We start from the raw sequence: 25,601 nt of genomic DNA, 5'->3' as shown, positions 1-25,601 counted from the left end.
AAACATCTAATGGGGTTAAATATAATTGTAGGAGAATTTCGTTGTACAGCAAGTTTCTCTGAAAATAATACGTAACTCTTTGAAAAGTGCGATGAGCAAATTCAATTGAACCAATCGGATATTATCTTAATGTGTTCCGAATCTCATTCCCAATTTTGATGGTCTGCAATTGTGAAGACAGTTTCTGTACACGTGTGGTCCTTTTAAAGTTTCGCGGTGTGTTCATTAATGACTCGTGTGTCTAATCCAAACTGATGAAAATCGTGGTGGGTGAAAACCACTATGCACAAAACACAGCAGTTCAAGTCTTTCCAATGCAATTAGACAAGGTCTATGTATTCAGTACTGAATTGGAAATTACGTTCGTAACTTTTACCCATTCTATCCTCTCGTTGAAACGTGCCGAATGCCTGCAATAAATTTAGACCGACTTTAGAAAGTTTGTTAAACGAGTTGTCAGACTACGCATTCTGGGCGCTGTCAGTCATTGCTTTCCCTCTTATTCCAATGTATTGGAATTACTGAAGTAAACAGGAATAAAGTTAAAGTTAGGATGAAAAAGCATAGCGAATGGAATATGTTGTAATAGAGGTATTTCGTACTTCAGTTACGATTAAAGTTATGGACAACTAAAGGGGTGAACTCTGGGCACTGCTTCAAGGCGATCCCCAGACATGAACAGTTGCCTCAATAGACAATACATTACCCCAGTTCAGATGGGGTATTAAAACGGATAAAATATGCCGAAATCTTTAGATAATCAAAACGTATGTCATCAAAACAGCACCTGCAGTTCCTCGTTTCTGCCAAAACCAAATGAATCCTATAAAATCACAGACAATAGCCCAAGGATATATTTGTTTTCTAAAACAATTTGATTTTGGAATAACGAATTTTGTGGGAAATGGTAATTGATTATAGGTGGTAAATTTGAAACTACATTTACATGTATTCTCGGTGCAAAATCGGAAAATTTCAAAACAACTGGTTCATTGACCTTAGTTCAAACTCTTGGTATTTTTAATGGATTACTGCCGTCCTAACTATCAAAGCTGTGGCCACTTTTTTGCATGGCTCGCTGGTTTAATTCTGAGACCGTCTATATTAATCACGTAACCAAAGTCAGAACAGATACAATTGGAGCAGAGTTGGTACAAATCCATGAAGAGGATCATTATCACTGGACACTTTGGGTTTATGCGGTTCCTTAAAAAAAGTATTCCCATTAACCTTCCCGGGGAAAACAAAACGGGTAAATGTCAAAAATCAGATATACCGGGTCTTAATTGATACGCTCCAAACAATCCAGCGCATTCTATAATGGCCTTATTTTTTATTGCACTGTCTAGAGGGTCGCGTCCGAAAGACGTTATCCCTGGGTTTATCGTTGATTTCTAAGCCAGTTTTCGGCTTGCTTTGTCTGTAACAAAAAATGTTAACAATTACAAAGATCACGTTTTGAAATCAAACAAACGAATAAGTAACTTCAAATTGTGACCTGCCTATAAACCTAATACCGTGTTAATGTTCTTGGTGAAAGTAAAATATTATGATCACTATGAATCCTAACTTACCATTTTCAACACACCTTGCCTTCTCTTGTTGATTTAGGATAATAAAACATTATGAATAGATAAGATCTAGATTCCTAATTATTTTACATAATTGAGTGACAAACATTTTTCATTGTTGAGTTCAAATGAAACTAGGTAATTTGGAGATCATGTTGCAGGTACCACTCTATGTATTTATATATCTTATATATTTACTGCAGGTTTTCACCAACAAAGATATAAAATTGAGTAGATGGAAAGACATGCCATTATTCAGTGAGATCATAGCTTATCCATTTTGCCCATGATCCTAACAAAACTTCCTTTGATCCCAATAGAAGTCGACTATGAACACATTCAATTCTTTAGGATCAACTACCCTTCGGGACGGAAGATTTCCAAGATTCACAACCTAGTATGTAAAAATCGTTTCTCCCCACTTAGAGCCAAATAATTGACTTCTTACCTGGTTGTAATCCAATTTAAAATACTTGTTGATTTTTAATGCAGAGTTTATATTTACCAGTCAGACTAAAATCAGGCTTTTAGTTTCAATCATAACATCGTTCATTGTCTCAACTCCAGAGAGCATAGATATATCTTACTCAAAGGTCAACGCACTTATCCTAAGAATCCATCTGGTGAAAACTCACAGCACTGACTCCATATGCATCCCTGGATAAGGAAACCCAACATGCATGCAGCAATCCAGATGTTGTTTCACCAAATGCCAAGTAGCTTATTTGGAAAGCAGCTAATAAATGACCAGTGACAAGAATGAGACCAAAAACAAGATTTAGGAAAAAGCAAAAACATTCTCAGATGTATTTGCATTGGTAGTGGGTACCCAAAAGGCTTTGAACGTTTAATAATAAAGGACAAAAGTAAAAATGTGTAAATAAATAATTGCTACAGGTAGGTAAAGTAATCTATTAGCAATGGATAACTATTAGTGAATCAAAGTACTGAATCAATCAGAACACAGGCTTACAAATTATGCTAGGCCTATAGAAGGTAAAAAAGTGTTTGAAACAGTGCTTCTGTTTCTTATTTAAAATTGTTCCATTTAAAACAATAGGAGAGGTTGCAATAGGAAAGATCATAGACTGATTATAAATGGAAAGCGATCAAGCCAAAATATTAGGGAAGAGATTGTTTGTAGGTTTTGCAAAATCAGTAAACCAAACTAAAATTGTTCTGGTTGTCTATTTCAAGGCATCTGCTACATTGTTTTGCAAATACAAAAATATTAGCGAAGCTTTTGAACTGTGTTTGATCATTTCTGTGAGACCCCTTGAGACATTTTCAAAGATGGTATATAAATGGAGCAAAAATACAAATTGCTGGAGGAACTCAGCAGATCAGGTGGCATATGTGAAGGCAGAAGGATGGTCGACGTTTCACATAGATACATACAAAAGAGTGAGCAATCTTTTACGACTTCACATTGTTCTCATGTCTGCATATTGAAAATGCATATACGGCCTGAAAGAAAAATAATCTTAATGTGATGAGCTCTGAAGGATCATTGTCCATTTCTAAGCCTGCATTTCATAAAATAGCAAATCTCAGATTCAGATTCAATTTTAATTGTCATTGTCAGTGTACAGTACAGAGACAATCTCTCCATCCAGGTATCTATAATAAAGAACAATAAAACTAAATACATCCCAAATCTCAAAAATAACATTTCAGTTTCAACCATGACTGCAATCAAAAACAAATCAATGAAATTACATATTTTGTTCACTTTAATTTTTATTTGCATATAACAACATAAAAAAAAATACTACCAATTCCAAATGATCTTACATTAACCAAGAGGGGAAAATATGAATTCTGCTTCCAGTTCAAAAGGAAGATCGCTCCTGCAAACAAAAACATGTAATGACTTATGGTCAAGTTGACAAACTGCACAAGGACATTTAGATTTCATTCTAAAGCCCACTAAGCTGTCAAACTATGCCAGAGTCCTTTAATTGGTCTAGACAATCAAGTAAGTCTTTCAAAACCACCTAATACCATATGGTCAAGAAGAACAGGCTTCTGTTGACAAACTGAGTGCTAATGGTCTACTGCAGTGCTTATAGAGTAAGAGAGGATCAGTGTACATAACTCACAAGAAGCTGTAGATTTGTTTTTTCCTGGTATTAAACATGTACATTCGTGAACAATCTAAAACTTTGCATGGCATTCCTACATTTTAACCTCAAGATATGAAAGAATTCCTGCTGTTTATCAGAACAAAGGTTCACTTTGCACACACACCATCTCAAATTATCATTACAATACGTCGTTATATTTGTAAATCATAGTACACCAATAGTTCACATTTGATTAATTTATTATAAGGTAATTGCACAATTCCATGAACATTGAAATATAAAATATAAAACATTTATATAAATGACGTGTAGCATCCCATCAGACATCTCGTAAAGTTCCTGTGTCTTTCATTCTTCCATTTTCTGCAAAACTATCCTTGACTGCAGAGTTTATTTTCACATTCACAGTGACAACACCAGGTGACCACCGTGACCAGCAGGCTAAATAATAATTCACAACTCCATATTCAAAAAAACTCAGACAGATGCAGATTTCCAATATCAGGAGACAAATAATGATCACAGTTTAATAAACTGTTCTCTTTAGTAACATGAGGACGTCCCATTTTTATTTATTAAAGGTAAAAATAGAAGATGCAGTACTTAGAAAGTTAGGATACGTCTGCGGAGGGCCAATAGTTATATTGCTTCATAAATTCCTAAGTAACTTTAAAATCTGAAATCCAAAGATGGAAAAAAAAGTGAAATATATCAGAACAAATAGCTTTGGGCAGAACACTGAAATTACAATCAAAATCTATCCTTAAAAGAGGAAATTACCGTTTATTTTCTTTTAAAAAGCTCATTTGCAATAAACATTCAATGAACTTTCTCCCTCCAATAAAGATAACTCCCTGCTGTGTCAAGGTTTCGTAAGTAGTGCTCATTTGTTATCTCAACCAAGTGGCCATTTTCATGTAACGCATGGAACCAGTTTTTCTTTAGCTGCCTTTTGTCTAGAAGTGTATCAGAACAATGCCAACACCTACACTTCAAGCAAGGAATGCTAGCAAGCAATTAGGCCAATATTCCTTTGCCCAGAGAAGCATCTTACTATTCAGGAAAGTAATGGAATTGCTAATTGTATTTAACAATTCGAAGACTAATAACACATTTTACAAGGAACATTCTGAAAAAAATACCCAATTACCAAATTGGGTAATTCCAAACTAAATTCCTCCTCACATATAAAATAACACTGCTCTGATAAGTAAATCAAATGTTAAATTTTACACATCGTCAAGTACAATTCCAACTGAATCTACAGGATAAAACTCAACAGAAAGTTCTGTAAACCAATCCTGCCATAATTAATGCAGAATCACTGAATGATTTAAATGGAATGGATAAGTTAAGGCAAACAGTTACCCGTTTATTTTACCTCAGTGAATTTTGCTGTCTCAATCAAATGTAGCTAAATTCATAGACTTAAAGAAAACGCTTGCTTAGCAAATAAGTTATTAAATCAAGGCAATGGATGATAAATTTCCATAAATTAATACAGAAGCAATTTATGAATGGCTGATTTACATTTTCAATGTGCAAGAATAATATTTTCTACCAACAGCTCTTGTATTAAAAACAAACCATGATAACTTTGGGATTGCCATTTGTAGCACACATAATGCAAACTCACAACCAACATTTAGGTGCAATTAAATGTTGTGTTCAGTTCATAAAAAAGGATTCATCAAATGCATTTTACATTTTCAGTTACGTTTAAATTTCTTTCAATTAATTGCAGTCGTTTATTTTGGTGCTTTCTACAAATGAACGTCTTACAAAAAAAGGCCTAAATTTCTTCAGGCTTTTTCTCTCTTTTCATTCCAGAAGTTGCAATTAAAAATAAAACGGCTCAGAGTCAGACATTCCCATCTACAAAAAGAAAAACACTGCATCAAGCTCCGAGCTTCCATGAATTTCTTTTGCAAATGAGGTCTATATGGATGATTTAGGTTTGGAGAACAGTCTAGACTGCAGATTTGGAACACATGCCCAAAACAGAAAATGAGCCACAAAACAGATCCTTGCAATTTTCATCTTTTACGACTTCACATTGTTGTCACTGCTGCTATTTCCAAGCCCTGAGGATGAAGTGCTGATGAAAATAAAATAATAAAGAGGAAATTGGTTTCTACAACACAGTTAAAGCCTGAGTAACAGAGGAGAACCTTAATTATCTCCAGTCTTAGAGAGACAGGAAATTTGGTCTTTTAATTAGGTGTTTGCAGTAGAGTCTGATATTTTTTGCTAGATAATTTAAAAGGAAATAACCCAAGTCTAACAAAATGAAATTCAGATAATCAGAATACAGATAATTGAATTTTCACTGCATTCATTAAGTCAGTGTGGAGGTGCGAGCAGCTTTCTATGATGAGCTGTCACAGCTCTATAACAATGAGATGGATTAACAATGGTTTTAAAAAATATATAGTGGGATTAAAATCCTTGCATTTCGAATTTAAACAGATCTTTGCTTTTTACACTTCCTCGACAGGGAACCTTTGGCTGGACGTTGCGTGCCTATGAACAGCATCAGAAACTGTATAGTCGGTCAGACCAGAGACGCAGGCCTCAATCTCTGTGGTGCATAGTTGTGTCTGCAAGAAGAGGTGCAATCTACTGTCGGAAAGGAGGATGTTGCTCTGCAATACTCTGCAAAACAAAAAGGATCATGTCAAGCACTTTCTTTAAAAATGTATACATTGGACAATGAATAGGCTATTATGTGATTAAATACGGAATATGATGGGAGAAGAATAAAGCAAGAGCAGCTGATATATTTCAGTGAACTCCTGCATGTTCTTTGTTTATTAAAAAAAGAAGCTGTACAGTCAAAAAATAGTGTTTTCTCACAGCTCAGTTAAAGCAGTAAGTTGCTGACAGGGAGAGAGAGAGAGGTCCTTCACCAGGGAGTCTTGCAATTGAGAAATGACTAATTGAGACAACACCACAGGAAGGTCAAAACCAATCAACTTCACATTCATTGGTTTACATAAAACGTTACAGTTGTGTGTTTGACTAAACTCTGGATGCAGATGGTCTAGGAGATGGGGCAACTGTGGTTCACCAAGATTTCAAAACAAATATAGAACCGCAAGGACTTAAGGAAATGTTGGCCACTCTTAGTCAGCAATTATGCACCACTACGGAGAATTACTTTTCAAAAAAGAAAAGTGCACAGATTATTTACCTATTTAAGCATATTGCAATTTCCCAAATATCTTCACAAATTTATATTACCTTAAATATAAATCATTATGTCTTTTCATTAAGGAGCCTACATTGATTGTTTTATTAACATAAGTATTAGAGGAATAACAGTTCTGGTTAAAATAAAAGCTAATGCAATCATATCAAATGCAAACAAACACATGTAACAGCAATCATTCCTCTATTCCGTTCTTTCTCCCACATCAAAACTCTCCTATACTAGCCCACTCTATCCTCTTCAAGATTGGTCGGCACTTTCAAATGCAATACAATACAAATCCTAGGATCTAATGAGCATTCAGCCCAAACTACAGAAACATCATAACAAAACTTGCTAACTTTCATACTTGCACAACATTTCATATGTTCAGTTTCAACCACAGTTAATAAATTGAATGAATCATTGATTTTAGCTTAATAGTTGAATTTGATAGTCTGAAATGGTAGTTTGTCAAAACCATGATTTGCTGTAATAATATAGCAACATTTTTCATTACAAATCATTTAAAAAAGCTTAGTTATAGAGTGAAGTACCTCAGTTATAGGTGCCTATTGACCAATATATGGTAAGGAACTACCATTTAGATGGATGTTTTGATTTGTATAGTTTTGCCAAGAATCAGCTCTGCAATGAAAGCCTTTTGGGGAGAAAATAATATTTTCCAATTTATTTGTGAAATTAAATATAAACTGATTTATTTTGGACAATTCGTAATTATCTAGAATTAGCCCGAAAGCCAAATTTGGAAGATATAGCCAGCCTTTAGACTTGTATGTGCTTTGTATGCAATTGTTGAAACCAATAATAATTTTTAAAACTACAATTATGGCACAGGTGAGTACAATGGGATTTTAGCAGTTTGCATGCAAGATGGTGCTCGCTAGTGTAAATTTCATAAGAGCAATTCCCCTCCAACTTACATACAACAACCATTTCAATGCTTTGAAGATAGATTCAAAACAAACAAAATTATATATTCCTTAAATATTTCTACAGTATATGTAGTTTATGATCAATAGTCAATGAACATAGAAAAATTTAGCCAGAAACAGCACAGGGCCATTGGGTTTGCACTGACAACAAAGCCAATCTAAATGAATGCCTATAAATGGTCCATATCCTCTATTCCCTGTCTGTTCATTAGTCTGTGTAAATGCCTCAAACCCTGCCATTCTATCGCGTCCCACGACACCGACCACTCTCTGTATAACAAAAACATGCCTCGCAATTCTCTTTTAAACTTTTCACCTTGCATCTTAAAACTATTTCTTTGGTATTTTACATCTCTATCCTGGAAAGAAGACTGACTATCTACCCTATAATCAATGTTTCATTTTTCAATCTTTACAATCTTCTGATCACGATTGTATGGCTGATAGAAAGAAATACAATGTCATATGAACTATATAATACCTCGTGTCAGCTCTGGACTTAGAATTAAGATGCATAATGTCTTCTAACGTGCATCTTCTTTGTCCCTACATTCAGCTTTTGTCAAGTATCCCTGCAACACTAAAATACTCAAATACATATTTTACTTTCAATAAGCCTTATGGATTTCGCTGCTGCCATTTGAAATTTCTGATGGGTATATAACAAAATAGCCATCATAAAAACCTCGTCAAGTAGTCCTTTAGGTTAAAATCATACATACAATGTATTTAGTCTCTTGGTCCTGAAGTCCAAGTATTTGCAGATATGTAGCTCCATTATTTAAAAAAAGAACATTAGCCTTTACATTTATTGAATGGAGTATAAAAAGAAACTGTTTTGAGAGTCCTTTTCAAGCACATGTTAAACCACACCTGGACCACTGTGTAACATTTTGGGTATTGTTTTTGTCCAGGAAGGAGTACACTATCCAGATATTAGTGTTTTAAGCATTAAATTATGAAATATTAAATAAACAGATCTTGTGTTATCTGGGATATAGATAGTCAAGAATGATCCTTAAATAGAAACATAGAAACTAGGTGCAGGAGGAGGCCATTCGGCCCTTCGAGCCAGCACCGCCATTCATTGCGATCATGGCTGATCATCCCAAATCAATAACCTGTGCCTGCCTTCTCCCCATATCCCTTGATTCCACTAGCCCCTAGAGCTCTATCTAACTCTCTCTAAAATCCATCCAGTGATTTGACCTCCACTGCCCTGTGTGGCAGGGAATTCCACAAATTCACAACTCTCTGGGTGAAAAAGTTTTTTCTCACCTCAGTCTTAAATAGCCTCCCCTTTATTCTAAGACTGTGGCCCCTGGTTCTGGACTCGCCCAACATTAGGAACATTTTTCCTGCATCTAGCTTGTCCAGTCCTTTTATAATTTTATATATTTCTATAAGATTCTCCCCTCATCCTTCCAAACTCCAGTGAATACAAGCCTAGTCTTTTCAATCTTTCCTCATATGACAGTCCCGCCATCCCAGGGATCAATCTCGTGAACCTACGCTGCACTGCCTCAATCACAAGGATGTCCTTCCTCAAATTAGGAGACCAAAACTGTACGCAATACTCCAGATGTGATCTTACCAGAGCCCTATACAACTGCAGAAGAACCTCTCTACTCCTATACTGAAATCCTCTTGTTATGAAGGCCAACATTCCACTAGCTTTCTTCACTGCCTGCTGTACCTGCACGCCAACTTTCAGTGACCGGTGTACAAGGACACCCGGGTCTCGCTGTACCTCCCCCTTACCTGACCTAACCCCATTGAGATAATAATCTGCCCCCTTGTTTTTGCCACAAAAGTGGCAATCATCCTTGACTATCTATATCCCAGATGACACAAGATCTGTTTATTTAATATTTCATAATCTAATGCTTAAAACACTAATATCTTGATGGTAGCGAAGGACAGTGGTATTAAGAGGAATGTGCAAGAGAATTACTCAGCTGTAAGATGGCACCACTTAGAGGCCAAACAAAATCAGTCAACAAGGTGGATATGGCGTCACAATGATGTTCCTTGGTGTCCAGAGTATAAAAATGGTGGAACTCATATGGTCTTTCCTCAAAAAGCTTAATGACAAAGTAGAATGTTAATGTTGACAGTGAAACAGGAATTTAAAAGTTTGCACATGAATTTTAAATGTTTATACATATCAGAAAAGCTTAAAAATGGTTTAAAATTTGAACTATGCAGCTTTAAATGGAATACTCTATATGTTCTCTAAACCTACCAGTGAATATTTATAGAATTCTTTAGAAAATCTGTTCATTTAGCTGATATATACATATATTTTCCTTAAAGTATGACATTCTTGAGTTTTCTCCAGTTCCCTTTGTGTGTGTATGCATACACACACACACACACACATATATATATAGTTTTAGATGCAGCATCAAATGATCAATTGATTGAATACCTTTTCAGCTGCAGAGGATTGTGAAAAGGCAGAAAAGTTGGATAGAACCATGGAAATTTGAATTTAATCTTGGAAAATGCAAGGCAATGATTTAATAAAGATAAGACATTAACAGTGATTGCTAAAGTCCAAGAGTGTATTGTGGAGAAGAGAATCGTGCTGAACAATCCACAAAGCAGAGTTAAAGTGGCGAAGCAGGTATGTGGTATGCTGCCCTTCATTAGCTAGGGCTTTGAATAAGACCAGAAAAGTCTTGATACAAATCAATTAAAACATTGGTAGACCACAGCTGAAGTGTTATATGTGGTTCTAACCACCATACTGTAAGGAGGACGTAATAGTGCTGAAGTGGTGCAGAGCAGATTCACTAGGATAGACAGTAGGTGCAGGAGTAGGTTATTCGGCCCTTCGAGCCAGCAACGCTATTCACTGTGATCATGGCTGATCATCCACATTCAGTACTCCGTTCCTGCCTTCTTACCATATCCCCCGACTCCGCTGTCTTTAAGAGCTATCTGTATCTAACCTGGGATGGAATGTTTCAGTTATGAGGGGAGCATGAATAGGCTGGTTTATCTTCTTTGAGCTCTGGTGGCTGAAGGGAGACCTGACAGAGGTATACAACATTATGAGGGCATAGATAGGGTAAACAGTAGGAAACCTTTCCCCACAGCAGGCAGACCTACCACGAGAAAATATACATTTAGACCATGGAGGAGGAGGTTTATGGCGAAGTTGAGAACATTTTTTTTCACCCCGAGGATGGTTGCACTTGAATTGCTGAGGCTCAGAAGACTACAGACCAAGTACTAGCAAATGGGATTAGTATAGATGGACAATTGGTGGTTGGCATGAACATGGTGGGCTGAATGGCCTGTTTTTGTGCTATATGGAAGAGACATAGTTTTAAATAAATAAAAACAAACTCAGCCGTACAATTTGCAAGAAAGTGCATTCCAAATATTCAGTAAAACTATAGAAGTAAATACATGTTTGAAAGAATGAGCAAGTTGCTGCAATCTGTAAATTATCAGATGTTTACCGTGCAGATTATGAATCAATTTACACAACGCAATGTTCATACCTCAACCACTGGCATTAATTCTACTCAGTCTAAGTTACATCTTGATACTCCTTTTTTTGGAAGGATGAAAATAAATATTCGTAACACAAATATAAAAGCCTGTTACCAGGAATTTAGTGAAGCATAGTGTCAAGAATGTGACACGTTCACCCGATGCGACATTGGGGTATATAAGTCTGATACTGGGGACTATGATGAGCAAACAAATAGAGGGTTCCAACCCAAAATGTCATCCACCCATGTTCCCCAGAGATGTTGCTTGGCCCGCTGAGTTAATCCAACATTTTGTGTTTTTTGTGTAAACAAGCAGCTAACTGGGCAACTATGGAATGCTTCTTTTCTGAGGCATTTCAAGTTGATTATCGGAAGCAATCTGTATTATAAGGAACAGTTGTTTTAAGTTTTCGTAATATCACATGTTTAAACTATCATTTCATAAAATCTGTATGCTATGTCTTCAGGGTGCATATATCCACTGCATTAGCACCAATACATTGACTTGGAGCTGTTCCGAGCAGGGTAGAATATTTGGGAGGCCATAAACAATAAAGACTATTTCCACCCCCTTCCTCTCCCCCAAATGCATTTTGGAAACTGGCATGGCAGGTCTCAATAGGTCTTGTAAAATCACTGAAATTATTGAAAGGAAGGTGCTCCAGAACACTCCACTGATTGCATGAGAAGTGATCACCACTTATTCCACAACCGAGTGGTCGTACAGAATCACACATTTTAATTCAGATTACAGCCCATCCTTTTCCTGATCTACTTGCCTTCATAAATTTACAACAATAAATATTCAGCCAAAATAAATACACAAGACCCCTCCCCCAAAATAATTACTGGATGAGTCACAGGCCTGAGACCAATTGTAAATCATTCAATAAATTACCATTGCAACCCTTGGGGGCAAGCTCTAAAGCAGACATTTTCAAACCAAAAGTTTAAGATCCATTTGAAATATTGATCAGCAGAGTTTCCAGCTCAGACCATTCAGAGATGGAGAGTTTCACCTTGCTGGTGCTACAGGATGCCATGCTCCAGTTAAGTCAGAGCTTGAGGTCCGGAACGCTTGCACTACTTGACAAACGTAACACCAGCAAAAGCAATGCACAGAAGGCACAGTTATTTCTTATTTTAAACCAAAAAATTCTGCAAGAAATAAGGATGTTCAAAGAGATGTGGTTAATTTTCCCACAATCATTGCCCTGATCCAGTGATTTAAAGCTGGAAGTTCTTTGGAATAGTTGGCTTGTACCCGAGTATTTGGGAAAAAGTTCAGGCTTCTTATCTAGAGAAATGACAGAAATCCTGAACATGCTCCCAGCTGAGCTCTGATCTGGGGACTGCTCCCCACTGATGGACTCCCCTAGATGGGGAGATCTGCTGAACCTATGCCAATGCATTCATTGTAAATGACTGCTGAGCTGGGATGGGGAGAGGGACAATATAGTTCCCTTTCTTTAGGTCAAGTTATTTAAATCATTCCAAATGGCTGAAGTGTTTTAATGAGATTTTTAAACATTAAACTCCATTGCAGTATTTTCAGTTTTCAACATTGGTGAATGTCAGAGATATCAAATCAGCTTGGCAGCGGGAAAGACTGAGAGCACAAAATGTTTTGTGGAGAACATGGCTTGTCAACTTGGATCAGATAGGCCCCAAGCTGCATAGGGCATTGCCTGTCAGCAGCAAGATGGTGTGCACCCTGATGCAGAGAAGCTAAGGAAAAAGCAAGTTTATGTTTCAGTGATGTGTTCTCTTGACTGTTCTCCGAGTACAAAACAATTGGGCTATTAAAGCCTTGATTATATAAACCATACAACCTCCATATTGTCTAGTGCACAAATCAGATTCGAATGTCATTGTCAAATCTGCCACAAGCTGCGTACAAGCTTAGGAATAAGAGGTACGCCATTTAGAATGGAGATGAGGAAAAACTTTTTCACCCAGAGAGTTGTGAGTCTGTGGTATTCTCTGCCTCGGCAATGGAGGCCAATTCTCTGGATGCTTTCAAGAGAGTTAGATAAAGCTCTTAAAGATAGCAGAGTCAAGGGACATGGGGACAAGGCAGGAACGGGGTACTGATTGTGGATGATCAGCCATGATCACATTGAATGGCTCAAAGGGCCGAATGGCCTACTCCTGCACCTATTGTCTATTGTTACAATTTTGTAGACAATTTTGAACAGCCTCATTTGGCTAGACTATTAAATTTTCTCAATTGAAACAAACTACAGTGCCTTCCATAATGTTGGGGATAAAGACCCTTAATTTATTTATTTGCTTCTATACTCCAGAATTTGAGATTTGTAATAGGAAAAAAAGCACGTGGTTAAAGTGCACATTGTCAGATTTTAATAAAGGCCATTTTTATACATTTTGGTTTCACCATGTTGAAATTACAGCTGTGTTTATACATAGTCCCCCCATTTCAGGGCACCATAATGTTTGGGACACAGCCATGTCATGTAAATGAAAGTAGTCATGTTTAGTATTTTGTTGCATATCCTTTGCATGCAATGACTGCTTGAAGTCTGTGATTCATGGACATCACCAGTTGCTGGGTGTCTTCCCTGCTCTGCCAGGCCAATATTGCAGCAATTTTTTGTTATGCTTGTTTTGGGGGCTAGTCCCCTTCAGTTTTCTCTTCAGCATATAAAAGGCATGCTCAATTGGGTTCAGATCGGGTGATTGACTTGGCCATTTTTTAGCATTGAAAAACTCCTTTTTTGCTATAGCACTATGTTTGGGATCATTGTCTTGCTGTAGAATGAACAGCCGGCCAATGTGTTTTGAGGCATTTGCTTGAACTTGAGCAGATAGGATGTGTCTATACACTTCAGAATTCATTATGCTACTACCATCAGCAGTTGTATCATCAATGAAGATAAGTGAGCCAGTACCTTCAGCAGCCATACATGCCCAGGCCATAACACTCCCACCACCGTGTTTCACAGATGAGGTGATATGCTTTGGATCTTGGACAGTTCCTTCATACTTAGCTCTTGCCATCACTCTGATATAAGTTAATCTTCGTCTCATCTGTCCACAAGACCTTTTTCCAGAACTGTGGTTGCTCTATTAAGTACTTCTTGGCAAACTGTAACCTGGACATCCTAGTTTTGCGGCTAATCAGTGGTTTCCATCTTGCAGTGTAGTCTCTGTATTTCTGTTCATGATGTCTTCTGCGGACAGTGGTCATGGACAAATCCTCACCTGACTCCTGAAGACTGTTTCTGATCTGTCGGACAGGTGTTTGGGGATTTTTCTTTATTACAGAGAGATTTCTTCTGTCATCAGCTGTGGAGGTCTTCCTTGGTCTTCCTTTGCGATTAGTAAGCTCACCAGTGCTCTTGTTCTTCTTAATGATGTTCCAAACTTGGTTTTGGTAAGCCAAGTTCTCAATAATGGCTTCTTTGACTTTCATTGGCACAACGTTGGTCATCGTGTTGATAAACAGCAATAAAAGTTACCAAAGGTGATGGAAAGACTGGAGGAAAGACTGGGTGCTGAGAGCTCTGATACCTGCATTAAGGAGGCATTTAAACACACCTGAGCAATTATAAACACCTGTGAAGTCATGTGTCCTAAACATTATGGTGCCCTGAAATGGGAGGACTATATATAAACACTGCTGTAATTTCTACATGGTGAAACAAAATGTATAAAAATGGCCTTTAATAAAATCTAACATTGTGCACTTTAACCACATGTGATTGTTTCTATTACAAATCTCAAATTGTGGAGTACCGAGGCAAATAAATAAATGATGGGTCTTTGCCCAAACATTATGGAGTGCACCGTATAAGGCCAGTGACCACCTTTAAGGTTACCTCAGAGAAGACTCCAGGCTGGCAACAGCCATGCAGTCAACAAAGAGAGGAGGAGGCCACACAGCTTCTATCGCATTCCACAGGAAGCTCTGAGAGAGCCATGGGGTCTGCACAGTCTGTCAACACATTTAAGCAGCCAAGTCCTCATTAATCCCGGCACTCACTGTGCCAGCTAATGTGGCTCTTAGTCTCTGCATCACAGTGCTGATCAGTTGAACTGTTCATCCCAGCCCATCCAACACCAGTCCTGCCATTCAGCCTCTGCACATTGCCTCTGCTGTTCAATCCATACTGAGCAAGCAGCACCAAGATTCCCATTTCATTGCTATAAGGGCTCATACCAGGTCCTCAGCACAGTGTTGCACAGCCTGAGTGGACGACCATCTTATGGAAGTGGCAATGGGGCAGTGCACAGGTGTGAGCATTCACACTTCAGGACAAAGAGTGCAATGACAAACCAGTGCTCTTGTAGGGTCAATCTGAGTGATGTGCCTTTGAAGAATAAATACCACCCAAATCCAATAGCTGTTAAAACTCATCTGTAAACCAATAATAACTTCAGCATTTGAGTTAGATGCTGTGCAATTAAATAATTCTACAAATAACTCTGTCCGTACTTTAAAATAAATCCATAATTTGGCTCTAGGTATTAACTGATTTGAATAAAGTGCCTTTATTAAAATAACAAAGGGAATTACAGAGCAACTGAACATATTAAATGTTGAGCATCAATTGTGCATGACTCCATGCATATTTGCAGGGATTTTGAGGCCTCAGAGATACTTCAGAGGTATTACAACAATGCACCAGAAACAATTGGTTTCTATGGTGACAAGTTGAAGGTAAAACTCTTGATGATGAGGAGCAGCAGTGAACAATTTCCATGCTTCATTCGATCCAAAGCACCAGAAAATAAAACAGATTTCATCAGCACACCCCACCTATTTGGATCTGGCAATAAGGGCAACACAGTGGTGCAGTGGTAGAGTTGCTGCCTTACACCGCAGAGACCTGGGTTAGATCCTGACTACAGGTGCTGTCTGTACCGAGTTTGTACGTTCTCCCTGTCACCGTGGATTTTCTCCAGGTGTTCTGGTACGCCAAAGACGTACACGTTTGTGGGTTAATTGGCCTCTGTAAAATGTAAATTGTCTCTAGTGTTTACAACAGTGCTAGTATACCTTGTGGTCATGGTAGCGATTGTGGTCGGCATGGACACACAAGCCAAAGGGCCCATTTCCACGCTGTATCTCTAGTCTGAAGTCTAAAATTTGTGAATGTTAAAGACCTGTACACAAATGCATCTTTCTATGAAGTAAGGCCAATAAATGTACGTACAAAAATGCTGGAGAAAATCAGCGGGTGAGGCAGCATCTACGGAGCAAAGGAATAGGTGACGTTTTGGGTCTTGATTTTTTTCAGCATCTGCAGTTCTTTCTTAAACAGAACAATAACTGTACACAGATGTAACTGCTTGCTTACATTGCATTTTTGAGCAGTTTACTGCTGTTGCTGAATCTGCCTTAGGAATTAATATTATGAAACTGGGTGAATATACAAGGAAAAGCCCATCTTAATTGCAGGAATCACTTTAATGGGCCAGAACAATTACCACATTCACTGCAGTACCAACCTGTAGCCACATGATGGGAGTGGAGATTCAATAAAAGACAGATGAAGACATCCAGCAACAGGAATATAGCGAAGCTGAGCCAGCAATAATTTATTGGCGATCAAGGGCTAAAGGCATTATTTTTAAACTAAAAAAGTACATATGGAAAGCCCAATGCAAAAAATACCTCAAATTATCGCAAAGAGTAGGAGTAAACGGGTCCTTTTCACAATGGCAGGCAGTGACTAGTGGGGTACCCCAAGGCTCAGTACTGGGACCCCAGCTATTTACAATATATGTTAATGATCTGGATGAGGGAATTGAAGTCAATATCTCCAAGTTTGCGGATGACACTAAGCTGGGGGGCAGTATTAGCTGTGAGGAGGATGCTAGGAGACTGCAAGGTGACTTGGGTAGGCTGGGTGAGTGGGCAAATGTTTGGCAGATGCAGTATTATGTGGATAAATGTGAGGTTATCCATTTTGGTGGCAAAAACAGGAAAGCAGACTATTATCTAAATGGTGGCCGACTAGGAAAAGGGAAGATGCAGCGAGACCTGGGTGTCATGGTACACCAGTCATTGAAAGTAGGCATGCAGGTGCAGCAGGCAGTGAAGAAAGCGAATGGTATGTTAGCTTCCATAGCAAAAGGATTTGAGTATAGGAGCAGGGAGGTTCTACTGCAGTTGTACAGGGTCTTGGTGAGACCACACCTGGAGTATTGCGTACAGTTTTGGTCTCCAAATCGGAGGAAGGACATTATTGCCATAGAGGGAGTGCAGAGAAGGTTCACCAGACTGATTCCTGGGATGTCAGGACTGTCTTATAAAGAAAGACTGGATAGACTTGGTTTATACTCTCTAGAATTTAGGAGATTGAGAGGGGATCTTATAGAAACTTACAAAATTCTTAAGGGGTTGGACAGCCTAGATGCAGGAAGATTGCTCCCGATGTTGGGGAAGTCCAGGACAAGGGGTCACAGCTTAAGGAAAAGGGGGAAATCCTTTAAAACCGAGATGAGAAGAACTTTTTTCACACAGAGAGTGGTGAATCTCTGGAACTCTCTGCCACAGAGGGTAGTTGAGGCCAGTTCATTGGCTATATTTAAGAGGGAGTTAGATGTGGCCCTTGTGGCTAGGGGGATCAGAGGGTATGGAGAGAAGGGAGGTACGGGATACTGAGTTGGATGATCAGCCATGATCATATTGAATGGTGGTGCAGGCTCGAAGGGCCGAATGGCTTACTCCTGCACCTAATTTCTATGTTTCTATGTTTCTATTATAAACCACAATCTAGGAGCACATATTCTTTAAAAATGCAGACCCTCCATTCAATGGTAGATTCAAACCAAGTACTAGAAAAAAATCTGCAAACATTCCAGTAATTATTTTGATTTCCACCATGTGTGCTTTTTTTAAGTTGCATCATTTGGTTGAATGCCAAAAGGAGACTGACTTTCCCCAGACAGGCCTGAGTAGCTTCATTCGTTCTTAAATGGAGCAATCCCATCTCTAGCACTGTGCTATTTCAGATCAAAATTACATGTAAAATGATAAATTAAAGCTCACGGCACATAAACTAGACAACAATAAATATTCTGAGCAGTGGAAGATCAGTGCTTGGAGGGAAAAAGAAAAATAGTGAACTGAACAGGTACCCTGAGAATATATATTACTATTAACCATATAACAATTACAGCACGGAAACAGGCCATCTCGGCCCTACAAGTCCGTGTGGAACAACTTTTTTTATTTATTTTTTATTTTTATTACTTTCCAAGTAACGATGGCACAAAAGAGTTATCTTAACCGAGATAAAACCTGGCCTCCACAACAGTTTCAAAGTATTGCTTAGTTTAGTTTAGTTTAGAGATACAGCGCGGAAACAAGCCCTTACGGCCACTGGGTCAGCGCCGACCAGCGATCCCCGCACATTAACACTATCCTATACCCACTGGTGACATTTATTTTACATTTATCAAGCCAATTAACCTACAAACCTGTACGTCTTTGTAGTGTTGGAGGAAACCGAAGATCTCGGATGAAAACCCATGCAGGTCATGGGGTTAACGTACAAACCCCATACAGACAGCACCTATTGAACAATTTATTTTATTTTCTTCGGTATTCAACAAGGAGAAGGATATTGAATTATGTGAGGTAAGGGAAACAAGTAGAATAGCTATGGAAACTATGAGGATCAAAGAAGAGGAAGTACTGACACTTTTGAGAAATATAAAAGTGGATAAGTCTCCAGGTCCGGACAGGATATTCCCTAGGACATTGAGGGAAGTTAGTGTAGAAATAGCAGGGGCTATGACAGAAATATTTCAAATGTCATTAGAAACGGGAATAGTGCCGGAGGATTGGCGTACTGCGCATGTTGTTCCATTGTTTAAAAAGGGGTCTAAGAGTAAACCTAGCAATTATAGACCTGTTAGTTTGACGTCAGTGGTGGGCAAATTAATGGAAAGGATACTTAGAGATAATATATATAAGCATCTGGATAAACAGGGTCGGATTAGGAACAGTCAACATGGATTTGTGCCTGGAAGGTCATGTTTGACTAATCTTCTTGATTTCTTTTGAAGAGGTTACTCGGGAAATTGATGAGGGTAAAGCAGTGGATGTTGTATACATGGACTTCAGTAAGGCCTTTGACAAGGTTCCTCACGGAAGGTTGGTTAAGAAGGTTCAATGGTTGGGGATTAATGAAGGAGTAGCAAAATGGATTCAACAGTGGCTGAATGGGAGATGCCAGAGAGTAAAGGTGGATGGTTGTTTGTCAGGTTGGAGGCCAGTGACTAGTGGGGTGCCACAGGGATCTGTGTTGGGTCCACTGTTGTTTGTCATGTACATCAATGATCTGGATGATGGTGTGGTAAATTGGATTAGTAAGTATGCAGATGATACTAAGATAGGTGGGGTTGTGGATAATGAAGTAGATTTTCAAAGTGTACAGAGAGATTTATGCCAGTTGGAAGAGTGGGCTGAAAGATGGCAGATGGAGTTTAATGCTGATAAGTGTGAGGTGCTACATCTTGGCAGGACAAATCAAAATAGGACGTACATGGTAAATGGTAGGGAATTGAAGAATGCAGGTGAACAGAGGGATCTGGGAATAACTGTGCACAGTTCCCTGAAAGTAGAATCTCATGTAGATAGGGTGGTAAAGAAAGCTTTTGGTGTGCTGGCCTTTATAAATCAGAGCATTGAGTATAGAAGTTGGGATGTAATGTTAAAATTGTACAAGGCATTGGTGAGGCCAATTCTGGAGTATGGTGTACAATTTTGGTTGCCTAATTATAGGAAGGATGTCAGCAAAATAGAGAGAGTACAGAGGAGATTTACTAGAATGTTGCCTGGGTTTCAGCAACTAAGTTACAGAGAAAGGTTGAACAAGTTAGGGCTTTATTCTTTGGAGCGCAGAAGGTTAAGGGGGGACTTGATAGAGGTCTTTAAAATGATGAGAGGGATAGACAGAGTTGACGTGGATAAGCTTTTCCCACTGAGAGTAGGGAAGATTCAAACAAGGGGACATGACTTGAGAATTAAGGGACAGAAGTTTAGGGGTAACATGAGGGGGAACTTCTTTACTCAGAGAGTGGTGGCTGTGTGGAATGAGCTTCCAGTGAAGGTGGTAGAGGCAGGTTCGTTTTTATCATTTAAAAATAAATTGGATAGTTATATGGACGGGAAAGGTATGGAGGGTTATGGTCTGAACACAGGTGTATGGGACTAGGGGAGAATACGTGTTCGGCACGGACTAGAAGGGTCGAGATGGCCTGTTTCCGTGTTGTAATTGTTATATGGTTATATGGTTGTCAGGATCGAACCTGGGACTCTGGCGCTGTGCCGCACAAGCATCACAAGTAATGCCACAATGGCAAAATAAGTTTACATACTTTTCTAGGAATTCCTGAAGTCCTTGACGACGCTGCTCTAAGACCTTGGCGTTACTGGTGCTGAGGAAGGTTATTTTAGGAGGAATCTCTGGTAAACTTCTATAAAGAAAAGAATAGTAGGGTTTTCATGGTCTGATCAAATGGCTTTTAACATTCAAAAACATCACAACATCTGATCATCGGGGAGGGGGGGAGGGGGGAGGTTTTACGAGAATCTCAAAAATACAGAACAAACTTTATTGTGAAAGGCCGAATAACAGGAAATATTTGTGATACCCAGTTGCATGCAACCAATACATTACACAACCAAGACAAAACTGAAGATTTAAAAATATATGCATTGCTTAGTCTTAAATTAGATTACAAGTGACAATAAAAACTATTGCAACTGTGGTGAACGCTCATGTTTTAACAATTTTAACACTAATGAGCACTTTTTATTCCTGTTCAGTCTGTGACCAAATGCCAAGTAGAGATAATGATATTCACTGACTAAGACTCAGTGGAAAGAACGCAGTCTAAAACTGGTCAATACCAACCAATGTTAGCATACAAATTGCCCCTGATGGCTCAGGCATGTTTGAGAGAGTTGGGACAGGGGACATTGCAAGAGTTGGGAAAAGGAGGATGATGCTTTTGTGTTACATATTGGGAGGTCCAAATCAGATTTTCACCGGTAAATTGACAAATCATCTTCATATTAGTGCAAGATTCAAAGCTAAGCTAGATAGATTGTTATAGAGTAGACAATAAAAACGTACATCAGCACAGCATTGTCTTGTAGCCGTTGCCTTAGCCAAGCAAATTCCTTGTAACGTCTTCTGACACAAGATGTCTTCTTTGTAAAACACATGCTATTAGTCTAGATTCAAAAAAATTAAAAAGCACTTAATTAGGACAAGCAAACAAAGTGTTTAGCCCATGCATCAAACATGAGGGAAATGAAGAGGAGGGAGATGGGGTAGGAAATGTAGGAAACTATCAATAAAATTAGCATCTTAAATAATTCTAAAACGTCAGTGATACAACACATGGCCAAGAACAGATTTTTTTAAACTGTGGGTACCTCTATTAATACCAGAGTATTGGAACACATTTATGCAACTCAGAGCAAGGGAAAAATCTCTCCAGCTATAGATGAGAAATTGTGTTAAATACTTTGAAGTCTACACTGTGCAAAATCTAGATACTGCAGTGAATGTTTTTCTTTCTGACCAGTATTAAATCTCAAATTTTCAAAACCTGATAAGGATAGTGCACATGCAGACATCACATCAAGCAAAGATACCTGATAAATACCATGTGCTGGCCTCATGAAAAACAGAGCACATGATTTAATCTAACTGCCATTTTTAATGTACTTGAAAACATTTTTTAATAAGCATACTAGACCAAGTGGCACCCGTTCAAACCCGTTCCCCTACACACACGTGCAGTGTCACAGGGGAGGGCTGGGCCCCGAATGCAATATTCCACCACTCACCCATATGTCCCAATACTCACCACCCCATAGAGATGGGGGGGGGGGGGTAGAGAGGGGGGGGGGGGGGGTAGAGAGGGAGGGGGGGGAGTAGAGAGTGAGGGGGGGTAGAGAGTGAGGGGGGGGGGAGAGAGAGTGAGGGGGGGGGGGGGGTAGAGAGTGAGGGGGGTAGAGAGTGAGGGGGGTAGAGAGGAAGGGGGTTAGAGAAGGGGGTAGAGAAGGAGGGGGTAGAGAAAGAGTGGGTAGAGAGGAGGGGGTAGAGAGGGAGGGGGAAGAGAGGGAGGGGGCAGAGAGGGAGGTGGCAGAGAGGAAGGGGGAAGAGAGGGAGGAGAGCAGAGAGGGAGGGGGGTAGAGAGGAAGGGGGTTAGAGAAGGGGGTAGAGAGGGAGGGGGTAGAGAGGGAGGGGTAGAGAGGGAGGGGTAGAGAGGGGAGTGAGAGGGGGGGGGGGTAGAGAGGGAAGGGGAGGTGGAAGAGAGGGAGTGGGCGGGGGTAGAGAGGGAATGGGAGGAGAGTAAAGAGAGGGTAGAGGGAGGGGAAGTGGGGCAGAGAGGGAGAGGGGCAGAGAGGGAGGGGGGTAGAGACCCCACCCCATCTCCCTCCTCTTCATTTCCCTCATCCTCCTCCCCTCACTCCCATTCCTTGCCCCAGAACCTACCGGGGCCTGAAACTCGGGCTGGTTCTCATACAGTCTACATCCCGGCCCTGGCTGTAGACTGCAGCCATCAGCTCGGCCGTGGCTTGGGCTGCAGTCCAGGCCCCAACTACATCTCCGAGCTCCTCCCTGACCCTGGCTTGTCCTTGGTTCCACCAACGGCTTCTTTCTCGGCTCCGATCCCTACTCCATGCCAAGCCCCGGGCTCAGCCCTCACTCCAGCTCCAGCACCAGGTTCGGCTCCAGGCAAGGCCCAGACACGATCGTGACCGCGGGCGGGCGGACCCGGGCGGGCGTGGACTCGAGTACCCGAGGACTGCGACTGGACGAGGCAAAGGGAGGGGGTTTCCAGAACATTCCAGCATGGCGGCTTCCACCCGCCGTGAAGAGCCGGAGTATACCCTCGTGCCTTGTGAGTGCATTGTGACGTCACTCGGGGTTTTTTTTCCGAAAGTCGGTGAGTTTGGGCTGGTTTTAAAATTAAGAATCAATAACTTTGTGGAGATGCAAAGGAAAGATGTTTATCGCCTCCATGGGAATAGGGAGCAGAATGCGAGCAGTTATAGAACAACTGGTAGTCGTGCCATCCAAAACATTACACTACACCAAAGAGGATGTGCAAAATTAATTATCCATACTGCAGAGCTATATTGTAAAATAGTACATGGGAATGATTAGAAGCAATGTGTGGCTCAGGACTTTTAACAAAGTTGAGAATTTCCAAGACAGAAAAGAGGATTACCCAATATTTTTTTTTTAACTCCAAGGCTGTGCACCAATGCAACATCCAAATACTGCTGATGTTACATTGCATTGGTGGTCATGCCATCATTCTGAAAGTACTCAACATCAATGCGAATTGTAAATAAAATAGCAATAACATGTTGAAACACGCAACTCTGAAGCAACTTAGTATGGAGGTAATCTGATTACACAAGTATAACTATTTTGAATGTAGTTTCTTTTATAACCCAAGATTTATTTCCAGAAATGACTTACTGAACGATCAAATGTACTTACATGAACACAAATTTCATAATCTACAAACGGATGCCAGGAATCTTCCTTCTGAATTTGCGGGTCTCGTACCCACACCGTGATGAATTCCTGGTTTGGCATATTAGAGAACGTCACTGGAATTATCACTTCACAGCAAAATGTACAGAAACGTTACTGCTTTTGTACAAGCATCCAGAACATGTCGCAATTTCTAGGAAGTTAGACGTGTTGAATCATAGCACAAGTTTCTTTCACCCTCATGATCAGATTTATGAAACCCAGAAACACAATAGTGCCAACAGTAGAATATACAGATATTACAAACATGGTCCACTGTGATACGCGGGGCAGGGCATCATGGCACCATGGATATGAAGCTGCACTTGTAACAGACTATGTGTTTCCAGATCCCATTGCAATTCGAATCTAAATTCTATAAATATGGTAATTCATAGATGGGGAGACTCATCGCTTCTGCACATTTTGTGATTCACTCAAGGCCTTCAGGATTATGAGGAATCAGACTATAACCACTGCCTTGCCAATGTTACCAACAAAACAAAAAGCAAAAAAAACACAAAGTGCTTGACTAACTCATCAGGTCAGGCAGCATTTCTGGAGAACATGAATAGGCAAGGATCATTCTTCGCACTGATTAGGGCGGGGGGGGGGGGGGGGGGCATAAGAAATGGAGGAAAGCTGGAAGAGAGGAGGGGCAGGACAAAGCCTGGCAAGTGATAGGTGGATACAGGCGAGGGTTTTTTATTTGCTAACTTGCAAACAAACAGAATTTGCAATGGGGGGGGGGTTAGGAGGATGCTGTCTGTCATTGCCGATTGTCCACTAGAAATGAGTAGGGAATTCACTCCAACCACCGGGCAGTCACTGCGTGAAAGAACAAGTTGTTTTCAAAGTTTTTTTTAAACAGCTAAAAATGTAAGCAAGGTAAAAAATGTAAAGGCTGTTTGTTACGTTATTCAATAGAGTATCATTGCACAAGTCTCAATCAAAACCATTGCTTGTCAATTTCAATGGCCACCCGCAGTGTAATTTGCACCCTGCATTCATAAAGAGACAGTGGCGTCTGATTACTATGGGGACACTCAGTCCGCTAAAATCAAAACCCATTATAAAGAGGTCATTAATAACGAGGATAGACTGTACTCAACTCAACATCAGCAGAACACAAAGACAGAAATTGGCTACTTTTCAGCTCACTATTCATCAGTTTGGATAACTTTCTGGGCATTTCCAGCATTTATTTTTAAATGAAAAAGCATGTAGATACAGAAAAGGTCTAGAGAAATTCAGAGAAAAATTAGGAGGTATGACACAGCCCTAGGGAGTTAGCCTTTTCACCATTTCCTTCTCAGCGGCCTTAATGCTGGAATGTAGCTCCACTACCTGCCATCCTTAGCCTGATCATCAGTCTACCAGTTTACTCATTGACACGTTTGAGTTCAATCCTGTCTCAGTGTAGTGCATTTCCAGTAGGGTTATTGGAGGTCTTGTGATCTATTGTGAAACTTACTTCCAAATGCTGAATTATCGAGTTGAATCAGGTTAAGCAACTGTGGAAATTACTGTGGACCTGAAAGCCTAAATGTGAATCACATTTTCTCAATTAAAATAAGTATCTAAAATCTTCAATGTTTAAAAACATTGGCAAGACAGAGAAAAGGAAAAGGTAAGGTAAAACAAAAGACAAAAATGTCTTACCCATAACAGGTCAACATATAATAGGACCTCAGAGATTGGTTCTCCAGTATCTGTTGGTTCACCTCATTCAGCCAATACCTT

The 25,601-nt window shown here is 39.6% G+C and overlaps 1 protein-coding gene across 4 annotated transcripts in view; it reads right to left on the bottom strand.

The window, feature by feature from the left end:
• Window positions 1-3,879: 3,879 nt before the first annotated feature.
• Window positions 3,880-25,601, bottom strand: part of snx10b (sorting nexin 10b) — a 55,947-nt gene continuing 34,225 nt past the window's right edge. Inside the window, exons 3-6 of one of the 4 annotated variants that reach the window (XM_055659719.1) lie at window positions 23,823-23,909; window positions 21,432-21,532; window positions 20,671-20,769; window positions 3,880-6,313 (exon numbers count right to left, since the gene is read on the bottom strand). In XM_055659719.1, the coding sequence (XP_055515694.1) occupies window positions 6,139-6,313; window positions 20,671-20,769; window positions 21,432-21,532; window positions 23,823-23,909 (462 nt within the window). In that variant the 3' untranslated portion in view covers window positions 3,880-6,138. Of the gene's footprint in view, window positions 6,314-20,670; window positions 20,770-21,431; window positions 21,533-23,822; window positions 24,013-25,601 lie in introns of all 4 variants that reach the window. The other 3 variants (XM_055659721.1, XM_055659727.1, XM_055659736.1) reach the window with 3 other exon arrangements.

This window comes from Leucoraja erinacea, chromosome 2, assembly GCF_028641065.1.
Source record: "Leucoraja erinacea ecotype New England chromosome 2, Leri_hhj_1, whole genome shotgun sequence".
Lineage (NCBI taxonomy): Eukaryota > Metazoa > Chordata > Chondrichthyes > Rajiformes > Rajidae > Leucoraja > Leucoraja erinaceus.
Note: the sequence above shows the minus strand (reverse complement) of the source record. Positions and strands in the feature narration are given on the sequence as shown.